Source organism: Manis pentadactyla, chromosome 5, assembly GCF_030020395.1.
Source record: "Manis pentadactyla isolate mManPen7 chromosome 5, mManPen7.hap1, whole genome shotgun sequence".
Classification (NCBI taxonomy): domain Eukaryota; kingdom Metazoa; phylum Chordata; class Mammalia; order Pholidota; family Manidae; genus Manis; species Manis pentadactyla.
The window spans coordinates 176,988,220-177,006,059 of record NC_080023.1 but is presented as its reverse complement, the minus strand read 5'-3'; the positions used below and the strand labels follow the sequence as shown (position 1 = coordinate 177,006,059).

General features: G+C 61.9%; 3 protein-coding genes across 7 annotated transcripts; 1 reads left to right on the top strand and 2 right to left on the bottom strand.

The window, feature by feature from the left end:
• The first annotated feature begins 188 nt into the window (after positions 1-188).
• Positions 189-12,774, top strand: CABLES2 (Cdk5 and Abl enzyme substrate 2). Of its 2 annotated transcripts, XM_036901787.2 has the most exons (11): positions 189-642; positions 7,237-7,308; positions 7,414-7,506; positions 8,698-8,775; positions 9,180-9,288; positions 9,818-9,983; positions 10,360-10,463; positions 10,737-10,843; positions 11,444-11,648; positions 11,799-11,900; positions 12,384-12,774. In XM_036901787.2, the coding sequence occupies exons 1-11, from the start codon at positions 215-217 to the stop codon at positions 12,537-12,539; spliced, it is 1,620 nt and encodes a 539-aa protein (XP_036757682.2). In that variant the 5' UTR covers positions 189-214; the 3' UTR covers positions 12,540-12,774. The 2 variants fall into 2 exon arrangements, with proteins under 2 accessions (XP_036757682.2, XP_036757684.2); XM_036901789.2 differs by lacking the exon at positions 12,384-12,774 and having other exon boundaries at positions 11,799-12,022.
• A 1,228-nt stretch (positions 12,775-14,002) lies between these two features.
• RPS21 (ribosomal protein S21) lies at positions 14,003-15,156 on the bottom strand. 4 transcript variants are annotated; one of them, XR_005027991.2, is made up of 6 exons: positions 15,050-15,156; positions 14,871-14,933; positions 14,722-14,785; positions 14,538-14,609; positions 14,155-14,340; positions 14,003-14,078 (listed from the first exon to the last, which is right to left on the bottom strand). XR_005027991.2 is itself a non-coding variant. In XM_036901790.2 (6 exons), exons 2-6 carry the CDS (start codon positions 14,918-14,920, stop codon positions 14,029-14,031), a joined length of 399 nt encoding a protein of 132 aa, XP_036757685.1. In that variant the 5' UTR covers positions 14,921-14,933; positions 15,050-15,156; the 3' UTR covers positions 14,003-14,028. The 4 variants fall into 4 exon arrangements, 3 of the variants coding, with proteins under 3 accessions (XP_036757685.1, XP_036757686.1, XP_057359123.1); XM_036901790.2 differs by having other exon boundaries at positions 14,155-14,317; XM_036901791.2 differs by having other exon boundaries at positions 14,155-14,210.
• Positions 15,157-15,207: 51 nt separating this feature from the next.
• LOC130684002 (basic proline-rich protein-like) lies at positions 15,208-15,861 on the bottom strand. The gene has a single exon (XM_057503293.1). The coding sequence runs from the start codon at positions 15,859-15,861 to the stop codon at positions 15,208-15,210; it is 654 nt and encodes a 217-aa protein (XP_057359276.1).
• Positions 15,862-17,840: the final 1,979 nt, after the last annotated feature.

Here is a 17,840-nt window from a genome sequence, read left to right as displayed (position 1 = left end):
AAAGCGCGGACGGCGGCGGCTCTCCCGGGCCGCGTCCAAACCTCCTCCAGGACTCAGGGCGCCGTCCGCGAGCCGGAGGCCCGCCCACAGCGCCGCGCTGGCCAATGGGCGGGCGCGACGGCGCAGCATCTACGGGTGGGCGCGCCGCGGCCAATGGGCGGTGCGCGCGTGCGCGTGCGCGTGCGGCGGCGGCGGCGGCGGGCTCAGTTGGAGGATGGCCGCGGCCGCGGCGGGTGGAGCCACGGGCCCGGCCCCCGGCCCCACCAAGGCCCCGCCGCCCTCCGGTCCATGCTCCGGGCCGGCCGTCAGGGCCCCGCCGCAGGCGCTGCGGAGGCGCGGAGACTCGCGGCGCCGCCAGGCCGCGCTCTTCTTTCTCAATAACATCTCCCTGGACGGACGGCCCCCCAGCCTGGGCCTGGGCGGCGAGAAGCCCCCCGCGCCGCCGCCGCCGCCCGCCGAGGCCCGTGAGCTGCCGCCGCCGCCGCCGCCGGGGCCCCCGGGGCCCGAACCCGCGCCCCCGGCCGGCCTGCCCGGGCTGCCCGCTGGCCGGGCCTCGGCGCCCCAGGGTCTGCTCAGTCCCGCGCCCGCGCCCGCCAGCCTGGGGCTGGGGCTGGGACTGGGGCTGGAAGGGCAGCGCCAGAGGTGAGTGGGGCCGAGGGCGGCCTGGGCCGGGTTAGGGCAGGGACGGGATGACGCTGGACGTCAGCCCAGGGCCAGGGCAAGGCGGCCTGAGGAGAAGAGAGCCCAGGACCCAGGGGTTAGGGTGACGTGGGGGGGCTGGGGAACGGCAGCCCAGAGCCTAGGCAAGGTGGCCGGGGGGGCAGACAGCCCGGGACTGGGGTCGCGGTGACCTAGGAACGCCAGTGCCATGGACAGCAGGCAGGTGTCCCTGGGCTGGGTCAGCTCATAACATGGGGTTGGGATGGCCTACATAGGGTCCGGGTGACCTGGGAGTCATCAGCCCAGGGGACGGCAGGGTGGGTCAGGGCCCCATCTGCACAGACTTGGGGATCAGGGACACCTGGGTCAGCCCAGGGGATGGGGTGGGAGTGGCCTGTCAGAATAAGACCTGGGGGTCAGAAGGTGACCCTCTCCCTGTAAGCCCCAGACACAAGGTTGGGATGCCCTCAAAGAACCCTGACAGCCCTGTCAGCTCTGGACACACCTCTCCCCAGCCCACTTCTGTCAGTCTCCTAGACACAGGACTTGCACATACACCTTACACATCTCCCTGTATCCCCTGAGCCGGGTGACTCCCCCGTGTGACATCTAGGCTCGGAGTCTTCTGCACCAGGCCAGACTTCCCAGTGCACTGCACCAAGGCTGCTGGCACTGGTACCCCCCTGATGCCCTTTCTCAGCCACCTCCGAGCTGCAGCTTCCAGTGCCCGTGAGCAGTGGCCGCCAGGTGACCCTGCCTCCTTGACCCGTTCCTCTGGCCCCTGGGGCTGTTCCCCATCCTGGGTCCCCGGGCCCAGGAGCCAGGACTGGCTGCTCAGTGCGGTCCCTTCTCAAAGGCCACTGCTTGCCCTTTTGTGAGCAGTCAGAGCCGAGGGCTAGGCTCACTCGGAGGCAGGCCTGATGGGTGTGCAGGGAAGGGCTGCATGCAGAGCCCTGCCACTCAGGCGCCCTGGTGTCAAAGGCGACTCTTCCTACCTGAGGTCATCTCAGGGGCACTGGCTGCAGTTGCCTCATACCCCTGCCCTCGGTCCTTCCGGGGGTCTCTGGTTAGGGGAGCTGAGTCTAGAACATGGCGCTTTGTTGCCAGAGTTCTTGACATTGTGTTCAGAGGTGTGAGCAGCATGAGGATTAGGCCACTGTTACACTCCCAACTGTGGGTCAGGCCAGGAGGGCCTGTGGGCCTGACTCTGGACACACCAGGCCTGGCTGAGGCCCCAGAGATGGTTGTGGGTGGATTGGGGCCAAGGGCTCCGTCTGCCTAGAATGTGGCTGCCAGGCATCACGCTCCTGGAGAGGTGGAACTGCTTAGAGAAGAAAAGACTGATATTAAGAAAAAACAATTCTGTGGATGGAAATCAGCCCATTTTAAAAACAGAGCCCCAAAGCCTGCTTGTGTTTGGCTGACAGCCATCTGACACACACGGCCTCCTCTCCCTCAGGCAGGTGTGAGCGCTGGGCAGAATGCGCGTCCCTTTAGGCTGCCCACTCAGCAGACGGTGGGGCATCCGGCTGTGGGCCAGGCCCCATGAGCAAGACGGGCCGGCAGCCTGCTGCGGAGCTGTGCCAGCGGGGGCACTGGGGCGTGGGTGCCATGAAGACCCCTGCCCGGAGCCCTGTGTGGCCATGGTGTACATGGGTGCCCCACCACTGTCAGTTTCTGAGGAGCGCGTGTGCTGCAGCCTGGGCTCGGGAGGGCCCTGGGGCAGGACAGGATGCCGTGTGAGTCGGGCCCTAGGGTCCCCCCGGCTTGGCCTGTTTTTAGGAATGGAGAGAATTCATGGGGTCTCTGCCCAGGTATGTATTGTGAGTGCAGTGATCTGACCCAGGCTTTGGGAAGAACAGGCCTGGCTGTAGCCTAGCCTCATCACTCAGCAGCTCTGTGACAGGTGGCGCGGCCCCTCGAGCCTCGGATTGCTCCTCTGTGAAATGGTTTGCGTTGGTCACTATCTGCCTGAGGGGCTCTTGTCAGGGGCTGGGGTCAGAGGGAGTTGGGGGCTCCACGAGGGGCAGCAAGGGCCAGGGTCGGGTGAGTAGAGACTCTTGGCTACGGCCCAGTTGCCCGGAGTGCTTGCCCATGGCTCAGTCCACATCCGGGAATCAGGGCTCCATCCGCCGAGGCATTTTCTGCTTAGCCAACGAGCACATTGTCAGAATCTTGATTTTTTTCCTGGTACTTCTAACAGTGTTTATTTTCATTTCAACATCGTGGTCACATGATGCTTACCAGCAGGCTAGGTTTCTGAGCTTCTCCGCCTGGTGGACCTTGCCAGGCTGCTGCCCTGCTCCACCGTCACCTTGGTGCTTCTGTCCTCTCCTGGAAGGCCTGTGGGAGGCCCGGCAGATTCCCTTGCAGTCCTGGAGAGTTTGCGTGGGGACAGTCTGAGAAAGAACCTGGGATTTCAGCTGCGCCCTTGGCCAGGAGCCACCTACGGTTCTGAAGCCGCTGAGCGCCTGGCCCAGTTAACCAAGTAGTGCAGCGTAGCATCTGGCCATCTGTTCACAGCTCTTGACTGGGGATCTGTTGCCTTCCAGGTGGGAAGCAGCTGCAGGTGGTTGGATGGTTGGTGGCTAGAGGTTCATTGCCAAGTCATGGCCCAGAGCCCTTGCTGAGACCGAGGCCGGGCCCCCGGGGACCACACGTTGGGTCCCAGCACTGGAGTTGCTGAGGGCCTCTCGGAGGAGTCGGCTGGAATCTGGGGTTGTGCTTTGCCTGGCAGGGACTTGGCATGCAGGGGATCTAGGACCACCCACTCATTGGACAGGCCTGTGCCAGGCACTCTGCTCAAGTGCGGGCAGAGGTCAGCCCAAGGGGACCCTCGCCACACCATGCTGCAGCCAGCGGACACAGACAGGAGGCCGCTCGCTGGGGCTGGCCCGCCCTCAGGGCGTCTGATCCGTGGGTAGCAGGCCCTTCACCCAGCCCCTTACTTGGTTTGGGCGGCCTCCAGACCTCAGACAGGAGCTCCTCCTCCGAGATGCTGCAGGTAAAAAGTGAAGGAAGCCTATCAGACACTGGAAACAATGTTTATGAAATAGCAACTTTTCTTCCTGTCTGCATGAGCTTTTCTGGAGGGGAGGGAAGTGGGTTGCTGTGCCAGAGAGGGGCAGTGCTGAGAGGGAGCCAGGGGGGCGAGCAGTAAATGCAGGGATCACCTGTGCCCTCTTGACAGCCACGCCAGGCCTCTGGCCCTTTCTTCCCAAAGAGTGCAATGCAGGCAGCCTTGGGCCAGTGGCTGTCACACGGGGGGCACAACATGGCCAGAAGACGCCATCCTGTGCAACTTGGATGTGGCCCAGCAGCAGAGGCTTCCTGGACTCAGGGGTGACTCTTTGCCCAGACACCCAGAGCTGGGGCAGGGGAGACTAGCTGAGGTGATGGAGAGCTCGGTTTGTTCCTTGTAGTTGTGTGTCCAGCATGTTTAACCTGAGTGTCTGGTGCACTGCATTCATGGGGTACACACACCAGGGGCCACCAGTCCAGGATACACACCCCTCCCCAGGCCTTCTGGCAGCACCCCACACTGAGACGCCCAGCTCCATCAGTGGGTAGAAGGGAGCCACCCCGAGCACTCTGCAGCTGGACGCATGCTGGGGGCCCTGCTGCTGCAAGCGGAGCGTCCACTGCTTGCCTTCCAGTGGGGGCTGTTCCAGGTACAGCTGCTGGATGCATTTCTGGGAGGCCTGGGCGGGTGCGTGGTCAGCATTAGGATTCTGGCTGTGTCTGGAGTGGCTGAGCAGGGCACCAGGCAGGAAGAGGAGAGGGCCGAGAGCAGCACCGCCTCACCAGGACAGCCTGCTCTGCAGCCCAGAACTCAGGTGCTGTGGCCAGCGCTGTGACGGGCTTTGCATCCAAACCCAACGGCATCACTGGGAACAGAGGTCGCGTGGAGACAAGGAGCACCTGAGAAAACGGTGCATGAGCGGCCTTGATTCCCGCCCCCCTGACGTCAGGAGGGCAGCAGGGAGGCTGGTGACAGAACCCGGTGCAGGCCCCAGCTCCACCTCTTACCTGCTCTGTGAGTCACCTCTGTGCCTCAGTTTGGCCACCTGTGAATGGAAGGTGACTGTCCTGCCCTCCTGCAGAGCTGTGAGGATCGATTTTACACATAAACATCTACCGAGGAGGGGCAGGCAGAAGGAAACCACGTGGAGGGCCCGGCTAGTCATAGGCTCAGTGAGCTCAGGGTGTTGCTCTTCGGCAGCCCGAAATGAATGGGGAGAGTGGACCAGGCCGCAGGCCAGCGTCCTGCCAGGTGGGCCACCCCACTGGGTGCCAAGCCACTGGGCAGTGTGCGTGCTGCCTTGGCCATGGCCTGGGCCCTGTGGATGAGGTGCCAGGCCTGCAGGAGCCATCGGGCATCACCTGGGAGGTCACCTGAGGACATGAGCCTGAGCGAGCCACTGGGGCTCTGCCACGGGCCTCAGCCCAGCCCTGTGGGGCAGTACACAGGCACCTCCAGCTGGCTGTCCTCTCAGAGCAAGGCCTGCTGCGTCAGCCAGCCTCCGGCCTGGGCCTCTTAGAACTCAGGGAATCTGCCCAGCGTGCCCGCCTGCCGCCCTCTGAGCAGATAGGGGCCCCTGATCGCCCCCTTGGCCTCTACCGCCACCATCCTGGCCATTCCCTGGGCCCCCTTACCTGACCCACCTGCCCACTCCCATCATCTCCAAGTGTACCCCCTCTGGCCCAGTTGTGCCCCCCATTACAAGCCGTGGTGGGTGGGCAGACAGCTCCTCTTGGGAGATGGGGCCACTGCGGGACACCCAGTATTTCACTGGAGTTAGTCCTGTGTTCAGTTCTACTTTCAACCAGTTCTTGTTGCTTTTGTCATGGAAAGACCTAAACAGAGCATGGACTTGGGCGTCAAGGTGCCAGCGTTGGGAGCCCCCGGGTCGGCCGCAGCTGTGGGGCTTGGGCAGGTGCTGAGCCTCTCGGGGGCATGTGTGCAGTCAGCACCGGCACAGGTGGCCTCGGCCCCCAGGAGCCTCCTCCTCGGGGAAGTGTGGGGATAGCAGGGCCCGGCCTCACGGCTCTGTCGTAAGCAGCCCCCGCGGTGAGGCACGACTGTTGACCCTCAGGACCAGGAGGCTGACAAGTGACCAGAGGTGGCCTTGGTGCCGCTCACCTGGCTTTGTGATCTTGACCTGAGGGTGCAACCCGCCAGGGTTTCTAAGCCTTCAGGCTTGAGAAGCCCCCAGCGTGGGGTGGGAGGCCGCTGTCCTGAGCTCCCCAGGGCTGCTGGCTCGGGTGTGTCCTTCTCGGGCTGGTTTCTAATCAGCCCCAAACAGCTCATCCTTGAATTCAGTTTGTTTTTAGGACAAGCACAGCACTGTGATCACACCTCCAAAGACCAGTAGGAACCCCTTAATGTCATCAAATGGCCAGTCCTTGGTCATCTTCTGTGGGCACCAAGGACCCACACCCACCGGGCTGTCAGCACGTTTGGGGCTTCTAGGCTCCGCCCCCAGGCCTGAGCCGAGGCCATGTGTGCCCCTCCCAGGGAGCTGCTGACTCCGTCACCACAGCCACAGGCCTTCCACATAGACTCTCACACCCCTGACTGTGCAGCCATAACACCCCTCTTTGGGAAGAGCATTTATTCAGACCCTGCTCAGTGCTGGTGCCTAATTCAGACCTACTAAAAGTGTTTGCTGATAAGCCACGAGTCAGGAAACATCTTCTCCCTGTCACTGGATGACGAGCAGCAGTCCAAGGGGAGCGTCCCGGCCGGTCCGGAGGCGGGGCTGTTGGTGGGAGGGGGTCCGCCGGCTCCTCTGATGCCCAGGAGGTGGGAGGGCAGGTGAGTACGAGTGGGCGGCAGGCACACGCACAGCGGTGCACACACGCCCCGAGCACTGTCACAGCACAGCTGGTGTGTGCCCCAGGGGGAGCGTGGGCAGCCCAGGGACGGGACCCGAGTCGGGAGGACGCTGCCGCAGGAAGGCTGGAGAGAGTGTTTCAGACGGAGGGAGCAGCCCCCGCGAGGGCCACAACGGGGAGCAGGGCCCAGGCCAGGAGGAGGCCGTGCGTGCTGGGCACCCCTGCCCATCTTGGCCATCCCAGGCCACACCCCCAGCTGCTCCTGCCACGGGTGGTGTGGCCACCATCAGCGTGGGCAGGACGGGGAAGGGTTGGCAGACTTGGGCCAGTCTCCGGAGCTGCAGAGCCACGACTGGACCTGTCTGGCCCACCACACCCCTTCCAGGGCCTTCAACCAGGTCTCTCCAGCCTGCAAGGGACCTTCCAGAAGCCTCATCGCGCCCACAGCCTGCTGCACTGGTCCTGGGCCTGAGAGGGCTCGGGACCCACAGGGCTGGGCTCTGGGGTGCCACCAACCACCCCTCCCAGCTCCAGGGCTCCACTCAGATTGTTTTGGCAAACTCTTCTATTGGGTGGCTGCCTGAGGATGACCTGGCCGTAGGCCAGTGAGGACCACGTTGCCTGAGAGGCCCAGGAGTGTGGCTGTGGGTCCAAGCGTGGCCCCACGGTCTGGGCTCGGAGCAAGGGCCCTCCCAGGCACCCTGGGTCTGCTCTGAGGCCTCGGTGTCTCCTTCACAGAAGGCGTGTCACCTCCCAGCGCTGCTCCCTGGAGTTTCTGGAAGACACGGTGGGATGTGCCTCGGTTCAAAGGTAAGAGGCCTGCCGGTCCAACGTCTTGTGCCCCTCCCGTGCCACCCTTCCCCTTGGGGGCCAGAAGGGCCCAGCAGGGAAGAGTGGCCTGTTTCTGCCTTGCAGAGCTAAACACATATCCGGATCCCCAAGACACAAGGGCCTGAAGAAGACGCACTTCATCCGGAACATGAGGCAGTATGACACCAGGAGCAGCAGGTAGCCGGTGGGCGCTGCAAGCACACGGCCACCGGAGGCCTGGGGTCGGTCCGGGGCCCGCGCCCCTGCACCCCAAGGCCTCCCACAAACCTGGCAGGGCCAGGGCTCCCCCTTGTCCATGGCTCTCCCTCTCAGTACACCAGGCTCAGGGCCACAGCCCATCCCGCATCCCTTCAGAAGTGGACCCACCTTCCCCATATTCACCCAGCACTGGTCCCTCCCTGGCACCTGGGGGAAAAGCCCAGGTGTCACTGGCCTTGACTGGAGTGCTGCCGTGATGGGTGGTGTCCAGGAGGGAAGGGCTTGGTTTTATTTGGGAAGCACAGGGTGGAGGCTGCACTAATGGCCAAGATGTGGCAGCCCCCCAGGGAGTGCCCTCCCAGGCTCTGTGTCTGTAGGTGCTGGATGGGGGCCTCAAGGCAGGACCACCTCCACTGTCCCCCATACCCGGCCCTGAAGCGTCTGACCCAGAGGGTCCCCAGACTGGGCCCCTTCCCGCTGGAGGCTGTGCTCCGGTCTACCCACAGCCCTGCTCGGGGGCTCTGTCTTCCTAGCAGCAGCCAGTCCCAGAACCCCCACTGCCCGGGCACGGCTGTTCGCATGAGGGGTCTGCCTGCTGCCAGGGACCAGGCCCCAGGCAGGCCTGAGTGTGGGGCTTGTGCAGTGGCCCCCACCAGAGAAAGGGTGTCCACCACTGTTCCTGCTGGACCAGGGCTCCAGTCCGGTGGGGGAGAGGCCATCCCTGCTGCATGCTCCCACGCAGGGGCACCTCAGGGGCCACTTAGGCTCAGGACACAGAACTGGACACCTTTTGAGGCTATGAGGCCCCCACCTCTCCAGGATGGCAGAGGACAGGCCCCCTGACCCGATTGTTCCTCTGGGTACATGCCTCTGTGTCCTCCAAGCCTGGCCGGTCTGGTGACCTACAACCCCAACTGCTGGCCTTCACCTGGCCTGCCTTTGTGTGCAGCACATTGCAGAGAGGGGGACACACTCACCAACAGGACGGCACACCCTTATGGGCACCTGGGGGGAGCCGGCGAGAGCTGGGGTGGCCAGCTGACAGGACCCAGCCACCGGGCTGCAACCCCAGAGTCCCCTGAACACCTGGAGCCATTCCCACCCGAGTCCAGGCAGGAGGGATCCGCCCTGGAGCGCCTGCGCCCTGTTCTGACCCCACCCTTTCCACAGAATTGTGCTGATTTGCGCCAAGCGGTCCCTGTGTGCAGCCTTCTCTGTCCTGCCCTATGGAGATGGCCTGCGGGTCAGGTGCGGACCTAGCAAGCTCACAGAGGTGGGGAGGTGGGGGGTATCAGTAAGCCTACCCCCACTGAAGCTCGCTGGGGGCTTTGAGGACCCCGGGCGTGGTTCTCAGGTGGGAGCGGTGGCACCTGGGTTGGTCCTCCTGGGGCACTGCTGTGCATCCTGGGCCAGTCCAGGCAACTGTGCCCCATGCCTAGCTATAAATAAGAAGAACGGCCATCAGGGTGGGGACATAAAGTCAGGAGGGAAACCTGCCCAGTGTGGCCTGAACCAAGTTGGCCCAGCACGTGGCCACAGGCTTGAGGCAGGAACCCCCCAGGGCATCCCTCTGGCAGAGCACGTCCTCAAGCGGGCAGGCATGGGGGTGCCAGCCCCAGAGGCTCTGCTCCCAACAGCCCTGTCCGTTGCAGTGACCTGAGGGTGGACAGCCAGAAGCAGAGGCACCCATCTGGTGGCGTTTCCGTCTCTTCAGAGATGGTCTTTGAGCTGGAAGGCGTAGAGCTGGGAGCTGATGGAAAGGCAAGAGCCCGGGCTGTACGCGGTCGGGACGGGGGTGGGCACAGAGCTCACGGTTACCGAGGCAGCAGCACGTGAAGTTGTTTCGCTGTCATCTAAAATGCGAGGTGTGCGTGAGAGGAAGACACGCCGCCTGCAAAATCAGGCCTGATGGGCTGCCCAGCAGCTGGGGAGCAGAGCCACCTGAGCTGTGAGGGCGTCCTGGGGCTTCCTCTGCCCTGGTGGTCACAGGGCAGGGCTTCAGAGGCAGGGAGGGCATTCCTGTGCCAGAGATCCCAGACCAGGGGTGTGTTCTGGAATGATGATGTTACTGGGGCACTAGGTTCCGTGAGCAGCACCAGCCTGGGGCTGTGAGGGACGTCAGTTCACAGGGGCTCCAGCTGCAGTGGCTTCTTCCTGCCCAAGTAGGGGGAGCTTCTAGGGGCCGCCCTGCACCAGCAAGGAGTGAAGCAGTTTGCTTTGCTCCTGGTCTGGCACAGGGGCCGTGGGGCCTGGACGAGCAGGACTGAGGTCCCCGTGCTTGCCTCTCCAGGTTGTGTCCTATGCCAAGTTCCTGTACCCTACCAACGCCCTGGTCGCACACAAGACCGACGGCCACAGCCTGCCGCCCCAGCCCCGGCCCAGCGTCCCCCGGGCTCTGCTAGGGCCAAGACACAAACCTGCCCCCACGAAGCCAGCACCAGCCGGCCCAGAGCTAGGTAGCCCACACGCCCTGACCACATGGAGGGGTCCAGAGTCACCACATGGCAGGCAGACCAGAGTCACGTTCGAGCCCAAGGTCCTCAGTGCACATGGAGTGGGGCTCAGGGAGCGGCGTCAGGGCGGGGGCCAGCCTCTCAGGAGAGAAGGGGGGCCTCGACAGCCCCCAGCCTCTGCCTCACCTGAGCAGGCAGTGGAGAGAACCTGTGTCCACAGGCGACCCTGGGGGCCCCTCCCAGACCCCAGGGGTGCCAGGGCCCTTGTTTTGAGATGACCCCTGGGTGCCCGATGGGTTCTGGCTAAGGCTTGGGTCAGCAAAACCAGGTGAGTGGAGCTCAGGGCTTGTGATGAGCCGGGGCTGTGCTCTGCCCACAGGGAGCGACGGGGGAGATGCCCTGGAGTATGACCCTAACCTCCTGGACGACCCCCAGTGGCCCTGCGGCAAGCACAAGCGGGTCCTCATCTTTGCGTCCTACATGGTATGGTGGCCCCGCCAAGTGTCTAGGGTTGGGCTGTGGGCAAGCTGCCAGGGCAGGACCGACATGCCCACCCTGGGGCCCCAACCACACAGCCCTGGGTCAGTCCTGCCCTCGGCCCAGTGCTTGGCAGCCCCAGTCTTAGCCTTGTGTCTCCGGCACACTGTCCTGGCAGATCTGGGGCCTCTTGGCAGCCCCCATGCGCCCACCTTTGCCTAGGCCAACGTGGAGCTGCCCCCAGTGGCGGCTCCCAGCCTGCGGCCTTATGACTCACAGACCACGGTGATAGAGTACGTGAAGCCCTCTGACCTCAAGAAGGACATGAATGAGACCTTCCGGGAGAAGCTCCCGCACATCAAGCTGACGCTGAGCAAGATCAGGAGGTGAGGAGGGCCGCGGTATACCAGTCCCTCCGCCATGACGGGTCATCCCCAAGGCCGTGGGCTTCTCGTCTCCCATTTCCAGTGATTCCTGGGCTAGACAGATCCAGGCCCTCCCAGCCCCTGCCATCTGACCACACCTACTGGGCCCCTCCCACCGATGGACGGGGCAGCCCTGGCTGACAGATGAGGAGGTGGAGGGCTGAGGCAGCCAGCTCAGGGCCCCAGCAGGGACTCTAGGCAGCCTGGCCCAGTGGAGGCTGGCCATCGCTGCCCTGCTCTGGGGTCCTGCCCTGCTGTGTCCTGCTAACCACCCCCCAGTGGCAACAGGGCTTTGCTGACAGCCCAGGCACCACCGCAGTCCGCCCACACTGTCCCCTGGCGCTGCCACAGGAGAGCAGGAACTCTGTCCTTGAGGACAGTGGGGACCACCCAGGACGGTCGGAGGGTTGCCACGGGCCCCAGCTGCGGGGCAAGGGAGGCCAAGAGCAGCCTGCCTGCCCACCCACCCAGTGCAGGCCCAGGCCCTGGGCCCTGCCAGCCTGGAGGAAACGGTGCCTGCTGCTCAGTCCCAGAGCGCGAGGCCTCCGTGTGAACCCGCAGTCTGAAGCGGGAGATGCGGAACCTGTCTGAGGAGTGCGGCCTGGAGCCTGTGACGGTGTCCATGGCCTACGTGTACTTCGAGAAGCTTGTCCTCCAGGGCAAGCTCACCAAGCAGAACCGCAAGCTGTGCGCCGGCGCCTGCGTGCTTCTCGCCGCCAAGATCAGCAGCGACCTCCGCAGGGGCGAAGTGAAGCAGCTCATTGACGTGAGTACGTGCGTCCCAGCCGGAGGCCCCCCGCGCTGCCCCAGGGCTAGGGCCCCGGGCTGGCCTCGGCCGGCAGCGCCGGTGGGGTGGCAGGCTTATCCCAGGTGGGAGGCAGGGCGGGGCGCCACTTACCTTCTATTTTCAACGCAGAAGTTAGAAGAAAGGTTTCGGTTCAACAGACGGGACCTCATCGGGTTCGAGTTCACGGTGCTCGTGGCCTTGGAGCTTGCGCTCTACCTTCCTGAGAACCAGGTGTTACCTCACTACAGACGCCTCACGCAGCAGTTCTAGCCGAGGCTGGCCTCTGCTCAGCGGGCAGGGGCCACGCTGCCAGGCTGCCCAGCGCACCCACGTGCATCTGTGAGCCCGAGGGGTGTTCCCGGGCACGGAGGTGCACAGCACTAGGCATTGCTTCCGAGGAGGGCGCTGCTTTCATCCCACACCGCAGACACCGCCACAGTATTTCTGAGAACCTTCCTGCATCCTTAACGTGAAGAGAACGGGGGGTTGTCGTTCCTCCTCCGCGTGCCTGAGACTGGCCCGGCCAGCAGGACTCCGGTGCGTGCAGGGGTGAGCCCGACCACACAGCTCCCTCTCCCTCCTGGCTTCACCTTGTCTCCCCAAACCCTCACAACCACTGTGTGAAATTCGAGACAGAGATCAGGGTTCCACGTCTTACTGAACACCTGAAACTGCTGAAGTGAACATACTGAAGCATTAATCTTGGCTTTTCAGATGGGGAAACTCAGCACTGTGGAGTGCATGCCCCCAGCCTGCCCCTTGGCTCCCTCCCAGCCCAGCCAGACCCCTGGGTTGCCACCGCAGCACCCCCACGGGCCGTCCACAGGCAGGGCACTGGCACCAGGTTCAGCTGAGTCAACTCCGGGTTGATTCTCTTCGTTCTTGGACCTCTGTACCGCGTATCGTGTCACTGTGAAATCCTGATGCCGCCATGCACACCAACAGGCTCCTCAGCAGGGCACCAGCCTGCCCAAGAGGCCTGTCCTTCACCCCTCCCACAGGAAAGCCGCCTTCCTGCAACACTGGACTGTAGGCATGACTGGATTGCTTGCTCTTGATCTCTATAAGCAATACTTGGAGAAAAACAGCATATTGTCATTTGGGATTTGATTCTGTGGGTTTTTTAAGGGTATGAAACCTGGTCAAATCAGGTCTGAAGTTGTGGCTTGAAACCACTTTACCCGAGCAGGGAGACTGACCACAGCCGCCACACCAACCGTCTGCCTAGGAGACTCAGTGTCCACGCCTTTTCCTTCCTAGGCAAGTAGAAGCTGGCAGCCGGTCTGGCCACTACAGCCTGTAGCCATCACTTCTGTGCCCAGCCCATCAGGCTTGCTCAGCTTTCCCAGGTTTGTGTCCTTCCTGCACGAATTGTGTTGTGCAGTTGTCCAGCTTGTCACCCCATCAGAACACTTAGCCACCAAGGACTGTTTCCTGTTAGATGATCTTGAAAATGACCATGTCAGTTAGGCCATGAAGCTGCTTCCCTACCACTGTCCTGCAATCACCGCAGGGCTCTGGGACCACCTCGCCCTGTACTGTCCATGCAGACTGGTGTCGTTACAGAAAGGAGCCCCCAGTCCTGCTCACCACAGCCGACACACCAGCACACTGCCTGGGCTGCAGGATGAAGGGCAAAGCCCACGCTGAGCTGACCTTATTGTGGGATACTTCCCTGTCCACTCCTAGATGGCCCCTCACCCCATGCGCATCTGCGGTGGAACACATGCTGCTAGAGCCCCAGGCAATTCTTGAAAGCCACCTGTCCTGCCCCCACAGCATCTCAAGGATTCTTCTCGTTAAAAACACTGCAAGGGACTGACTGCCAGGATATCCTGGTTTCCAGCTTAGCTTCAAGTCACCTCTCCTTAGGGAATTCCGTAGGTGTTGGAGGGACAGCTGATAGTGACTTAAGTGTGCATGCTTAGTTCATATTTACCAAACTTATTTGTAACCTTCCCACATCCTTTTAAAAGATGTCAAGACTGCCACTGTGGTGCTCCAGTCACTGCAGCGAAGCCAGTATTTAAGCCAATTTCAGCCAAACCTCATCCTCTAGAATAGGCCCAGACAACAGGGGCATCCAGGGCCCAGTGCCACCCACTCAGTACCACAGTTGTGGATTTACGTGTGTGAGCCACTCTGACCTCAATGTCAGTCGTTTGTATCATGTGTCTGCAGTACTGTGTGCTTTTAAGTAAAATGTGGTTTTGCAACAAATATCTTCAGTTTGCCTCCTTTTGGGGGGCCAGCCCCTCCCTCTCAACCACTCACAGCAAAATGTCAGCCCTGACCTTCCTCATCCCAGAGCAACATGCTGTAGGCACACAATAAGCAAACCAACACGGGTAGGCTTTATTTATTTATGACAGATCTTCCATATATGTGGGCATCTTTCATCAGAAGTTCCTAGAACGAAAGGACAATGTTCACACTGTACTTCTAGAGAAGCCCCAGGCCTCTGCCCAAATACAAGCCCTCTTACTTTGAGACGATGCCATCAGCCTTGGCCAATCGAAGGATGGAGTCATCTGACTCACCCTAGAAAAGATCACGTTGGGGCTCTCTCCCTGCCGCCCCGAGCTGGCAGAGGTCCAGCCGCGAGGCAGTCCCAACTGAGCGGAGGTGGGCTGGCCACGGGCAGACGTCTGTAACACAGCCTCACACCTGACTATGGGACCCGACACACCTGCAACCCCAAGGTAAAGGCCCCCCAAGCACCCCCTTTTCACCCCCACCATGGGGCAGGCAGCCAGCACTGTCCAGTCCAGTTTGTCTGCCAACAGATCCACGCAGGCCTGAGGAAAGGGGGGCAGGCACCGCTCCGCTCGAACACCCGCCTGGGGGACACAGCGCAGGGGCACTCACCATCCTGCGAATGGCCCCACAGATGGCGTAGGTTTTAAACTGGCCGTTGAACCTGCCTGTTGCTTTGTCAACCTAGGAATCCAGAGTGAGGAGTCAGAGCGCCCAAGCGCCCTCAGCGCCAAACCCGGGCTTTGGAACCCGCCACCCGGCGAACCCAGGCCTCGCGCCCTCCCGCCCGGCTCACCTCGGCCACGTTCATCTGGATGGACGCGTGGTCCTTGGCGCCGATGATGCGGTTGCTGGCGGAGCTGCGGGGGAGCGCAGTGAGCGGGGAGGGCGCGGGAACGGGAACGGGAACGGGGCCGGGGCGGGGGCGGGCGGAGCGGGGCTCACCATTTCCGCGGCACGTACAGGTCCACGAACTCGCCGGCGTCGTTCTGCATGTCGAGGGCGGGCCTGCGGGACCCGCGGGCCGTGAGGACGGCCGCGTCCTCCTCGACGCTCCCCAAGCGCGCGCCGCGTCCCCTCCGCACCCTGACCCCGCGCCCCTGACCCGCCCGCCGCGCACCCACCTGGAGAAACCACGACGAGCGCGAGGGCAGAAAGGAAATACCGCCCCCCCCGGCAGCGATTTTGCCGGGCGGGGCGGGGCCTCCGCGAGTGCTTCCGGGTCCCGGCGAGCCGCGCAGGTCGGTTTGGATCCCTCCCGCCCCGCGCCGCTCCTTCCGACTCACTTCCGCTTCCGGCGGGGCCGCGGGCCGGGATGCGGTGCCGGGAGGGGCTGCGGGGGCGGGGCTCCGGGTGGGCACGGGCCCGGGGGCGGGGCTTGGACGGTGTTTGGGGGAAGGGGCTGCGGCGCCGGAACCGGCGGCTGCTTGGTCTCGCGGCGCGGACTCGCGAGGCGCCCGGGTCCGCGTCCCCGCAAACGTGAGGTCCCGCCCAGGGCCGAGGGGGCGAGGCCGCAGCTCGGCGCAGGGCGGCCCCGGGCGCTGGGAAGGCGTTCGCTCCGGCCCAGGGAGAGGCTCGAAGCGCCGGCGGGAGAGCGGCGCGGGCCCACGTGGTGCGGGCCCAGACCACCTTGGAGACGAGCAGAGGGGTCTGCCACCGCGCTGCGGCGCAGACCCCGGCCCGGACCCACCCCGAGGACACAGCGGAGAGGCGCAGAGACCAAGGCCCGGGGGCAAGGCAGAGCCCCAGGGGGAGCCACAGCACCGGCGCTGGGGTACAGAAACCAGCCCACGGGCAGGGATGACCGTGGCCAAGGCAGCCGGCCGAACCAAGCCAAACCCGGCCTTTGCCCCGCATCACCCGCCCGCCACCCAGGAGCCTCTTCCCCCTTCCTCTCCCAATCACCCGCCCCATTCCTCCACATTGCCAGGCGCATTCTCAGTGCCAAGGGTCCATTACTGAAGATAATGGGAAAATCCCTGACTGCAGAGGGCCTTAGAGTCCCCCGCCCCACATTTCTGGACTGCAAGGCAGGCCCTCAGCTTAAACGTCTGGCTGGGCTTCGTCCAGATGAGACACCAGCCCTTTGATCATGGGCTTGAGACCAGGTACATCCTGCCTTCTGCACAGGGGCTGGGCCTTCAGAAACAGGAGCCTGGGAAACCCGACTGCCCCTTTGCCTGGCAAGCCTTCCTCATCCACCAAGTCTACACTCCGACGTCACTTCCTGACCCAAGTCTGCGTCAGGCTGCGCAGGTAAGGACTCTCCTAGGGCTCAGTCCACTCACACTGTGGGACTGCACGTAGGTGCCCAAAGTTGAGTGCCTGTGCAAACAATGCCTGTTAGCCTGGCCACATGGCGCCCTGTTCAAGTCACTGCCAACTTCATAACAGCTCTGGGGCCTGGCTGGAGCTGAAGCTGCAAGTCCCCTCATCCCTGGAAACCAGTGTTGGAGTGGGCAGTGTGTCTGCTACTGATTCCACTGTGTTCTAGAAGCTAGGCATCAGGAGTGAGGTCACTGAGGCCAGAGCCTTCCAGAAGGTCATTCCTTGTTTGTGCAGGCCCTGGGAGGTGCGTGCTTGCTCCAGGATCCCCAGCAGTCATGACCTGTTTATGTTTGTGGTTGGGGATTTGCACAGCTGGCCTGCCGGCCTGCCTCCAGCAAAGCCTGGTGACCAAGAGATCTTTCTGTAGCTGGAAGGCAGGAGACAGAAGCAGCTAGACTATCAGAACACCAGGAAGAGGAGAGTGGCAAAGAGAGGTCTGCAGACCGTCTTTCGTGAGTATGCAGCAGAATCAAGAGCCCAGAAATAGACACTCACCTACGTGGTCAGATGATTTTTTGACAAGGGTGCCAAGACCATCTAAGGGGCAAAGGACTGTCTTCAACAAATGGCGCTAGAAAAACTACATATCCACGTGCAGAAGGACAAAGTTAGATGCTTACCCAAAACCATATACAAAAATTAAATGGATCAAGGACCTAAATGCAAGGCCTAAAACTATAAAGCTCTTAGAAGAAAACATAGAGCACAGACCCTATGACATTGGACTTGGCAGTGACTTCTTGGGTGTGACACCAGAGGTACAGACAACAACAGGAAAACAAACTGGGCTTCATGAAAATTTTTTAAATTGTGTACACCAGACGCTATCACCAGAGTACAAGGGCAGCCCACACAATGGCAGCAAATATTTGCAAATGATACATCTGCTAAGGGATCAATATACAGAATGGAGAACTAAAATTCAACAAAGAAGAAAGAACCCAATTCAAAAAGGGGCAAAGGGCTGCCTAGACATTTCTCCAGAGAAGATACAGATGGCCAAGAAGCCCGTGACAAGATGTTCCACATCGCTAGTCAGGGAGATGCAAATCACAACCACAGTGAGATGCCACCTCACACCCAGTAGGAAGGCTACTGTCAATACATGTATACGGGTATATATGTGTGTGTGTGTGTGTAAAAACAAAATAATAAATGGTGAGGATGTGAAGTAATCAGAACCTTTGTTCATTTTTGGTAGGAATGTAAGATGGTACAGCTGTGGTTGAAAACAGTACAGTGACTCCTCAAATAATTAAAAACAGCATATGATCCAGCAATTCCACCTCTGGGTATGAACCTGAGAGAACTGAAAGCAGGGTCTCCGGGGGTATTTGTGCGCCATGCTCACGGCAGCAGCCAGCAGGCAGAGACAACCCGAGCGTCTGCTGGCGAATGGACACATGAGCCAGGTGGGGCGTATCCATTGGGAGTATTATTCACCTTTAAAAAGGAAGGAAACTGACACGTGCCTACAGGTGAACCTTAAGGACTTGTTACGTGAAATAAGCTAGTCACAAAAAGACAAATACTGTGTAAGCCCACTTCTATGGTGTACTTTGAACAGTTAAGGTCAGAGTAGAACGG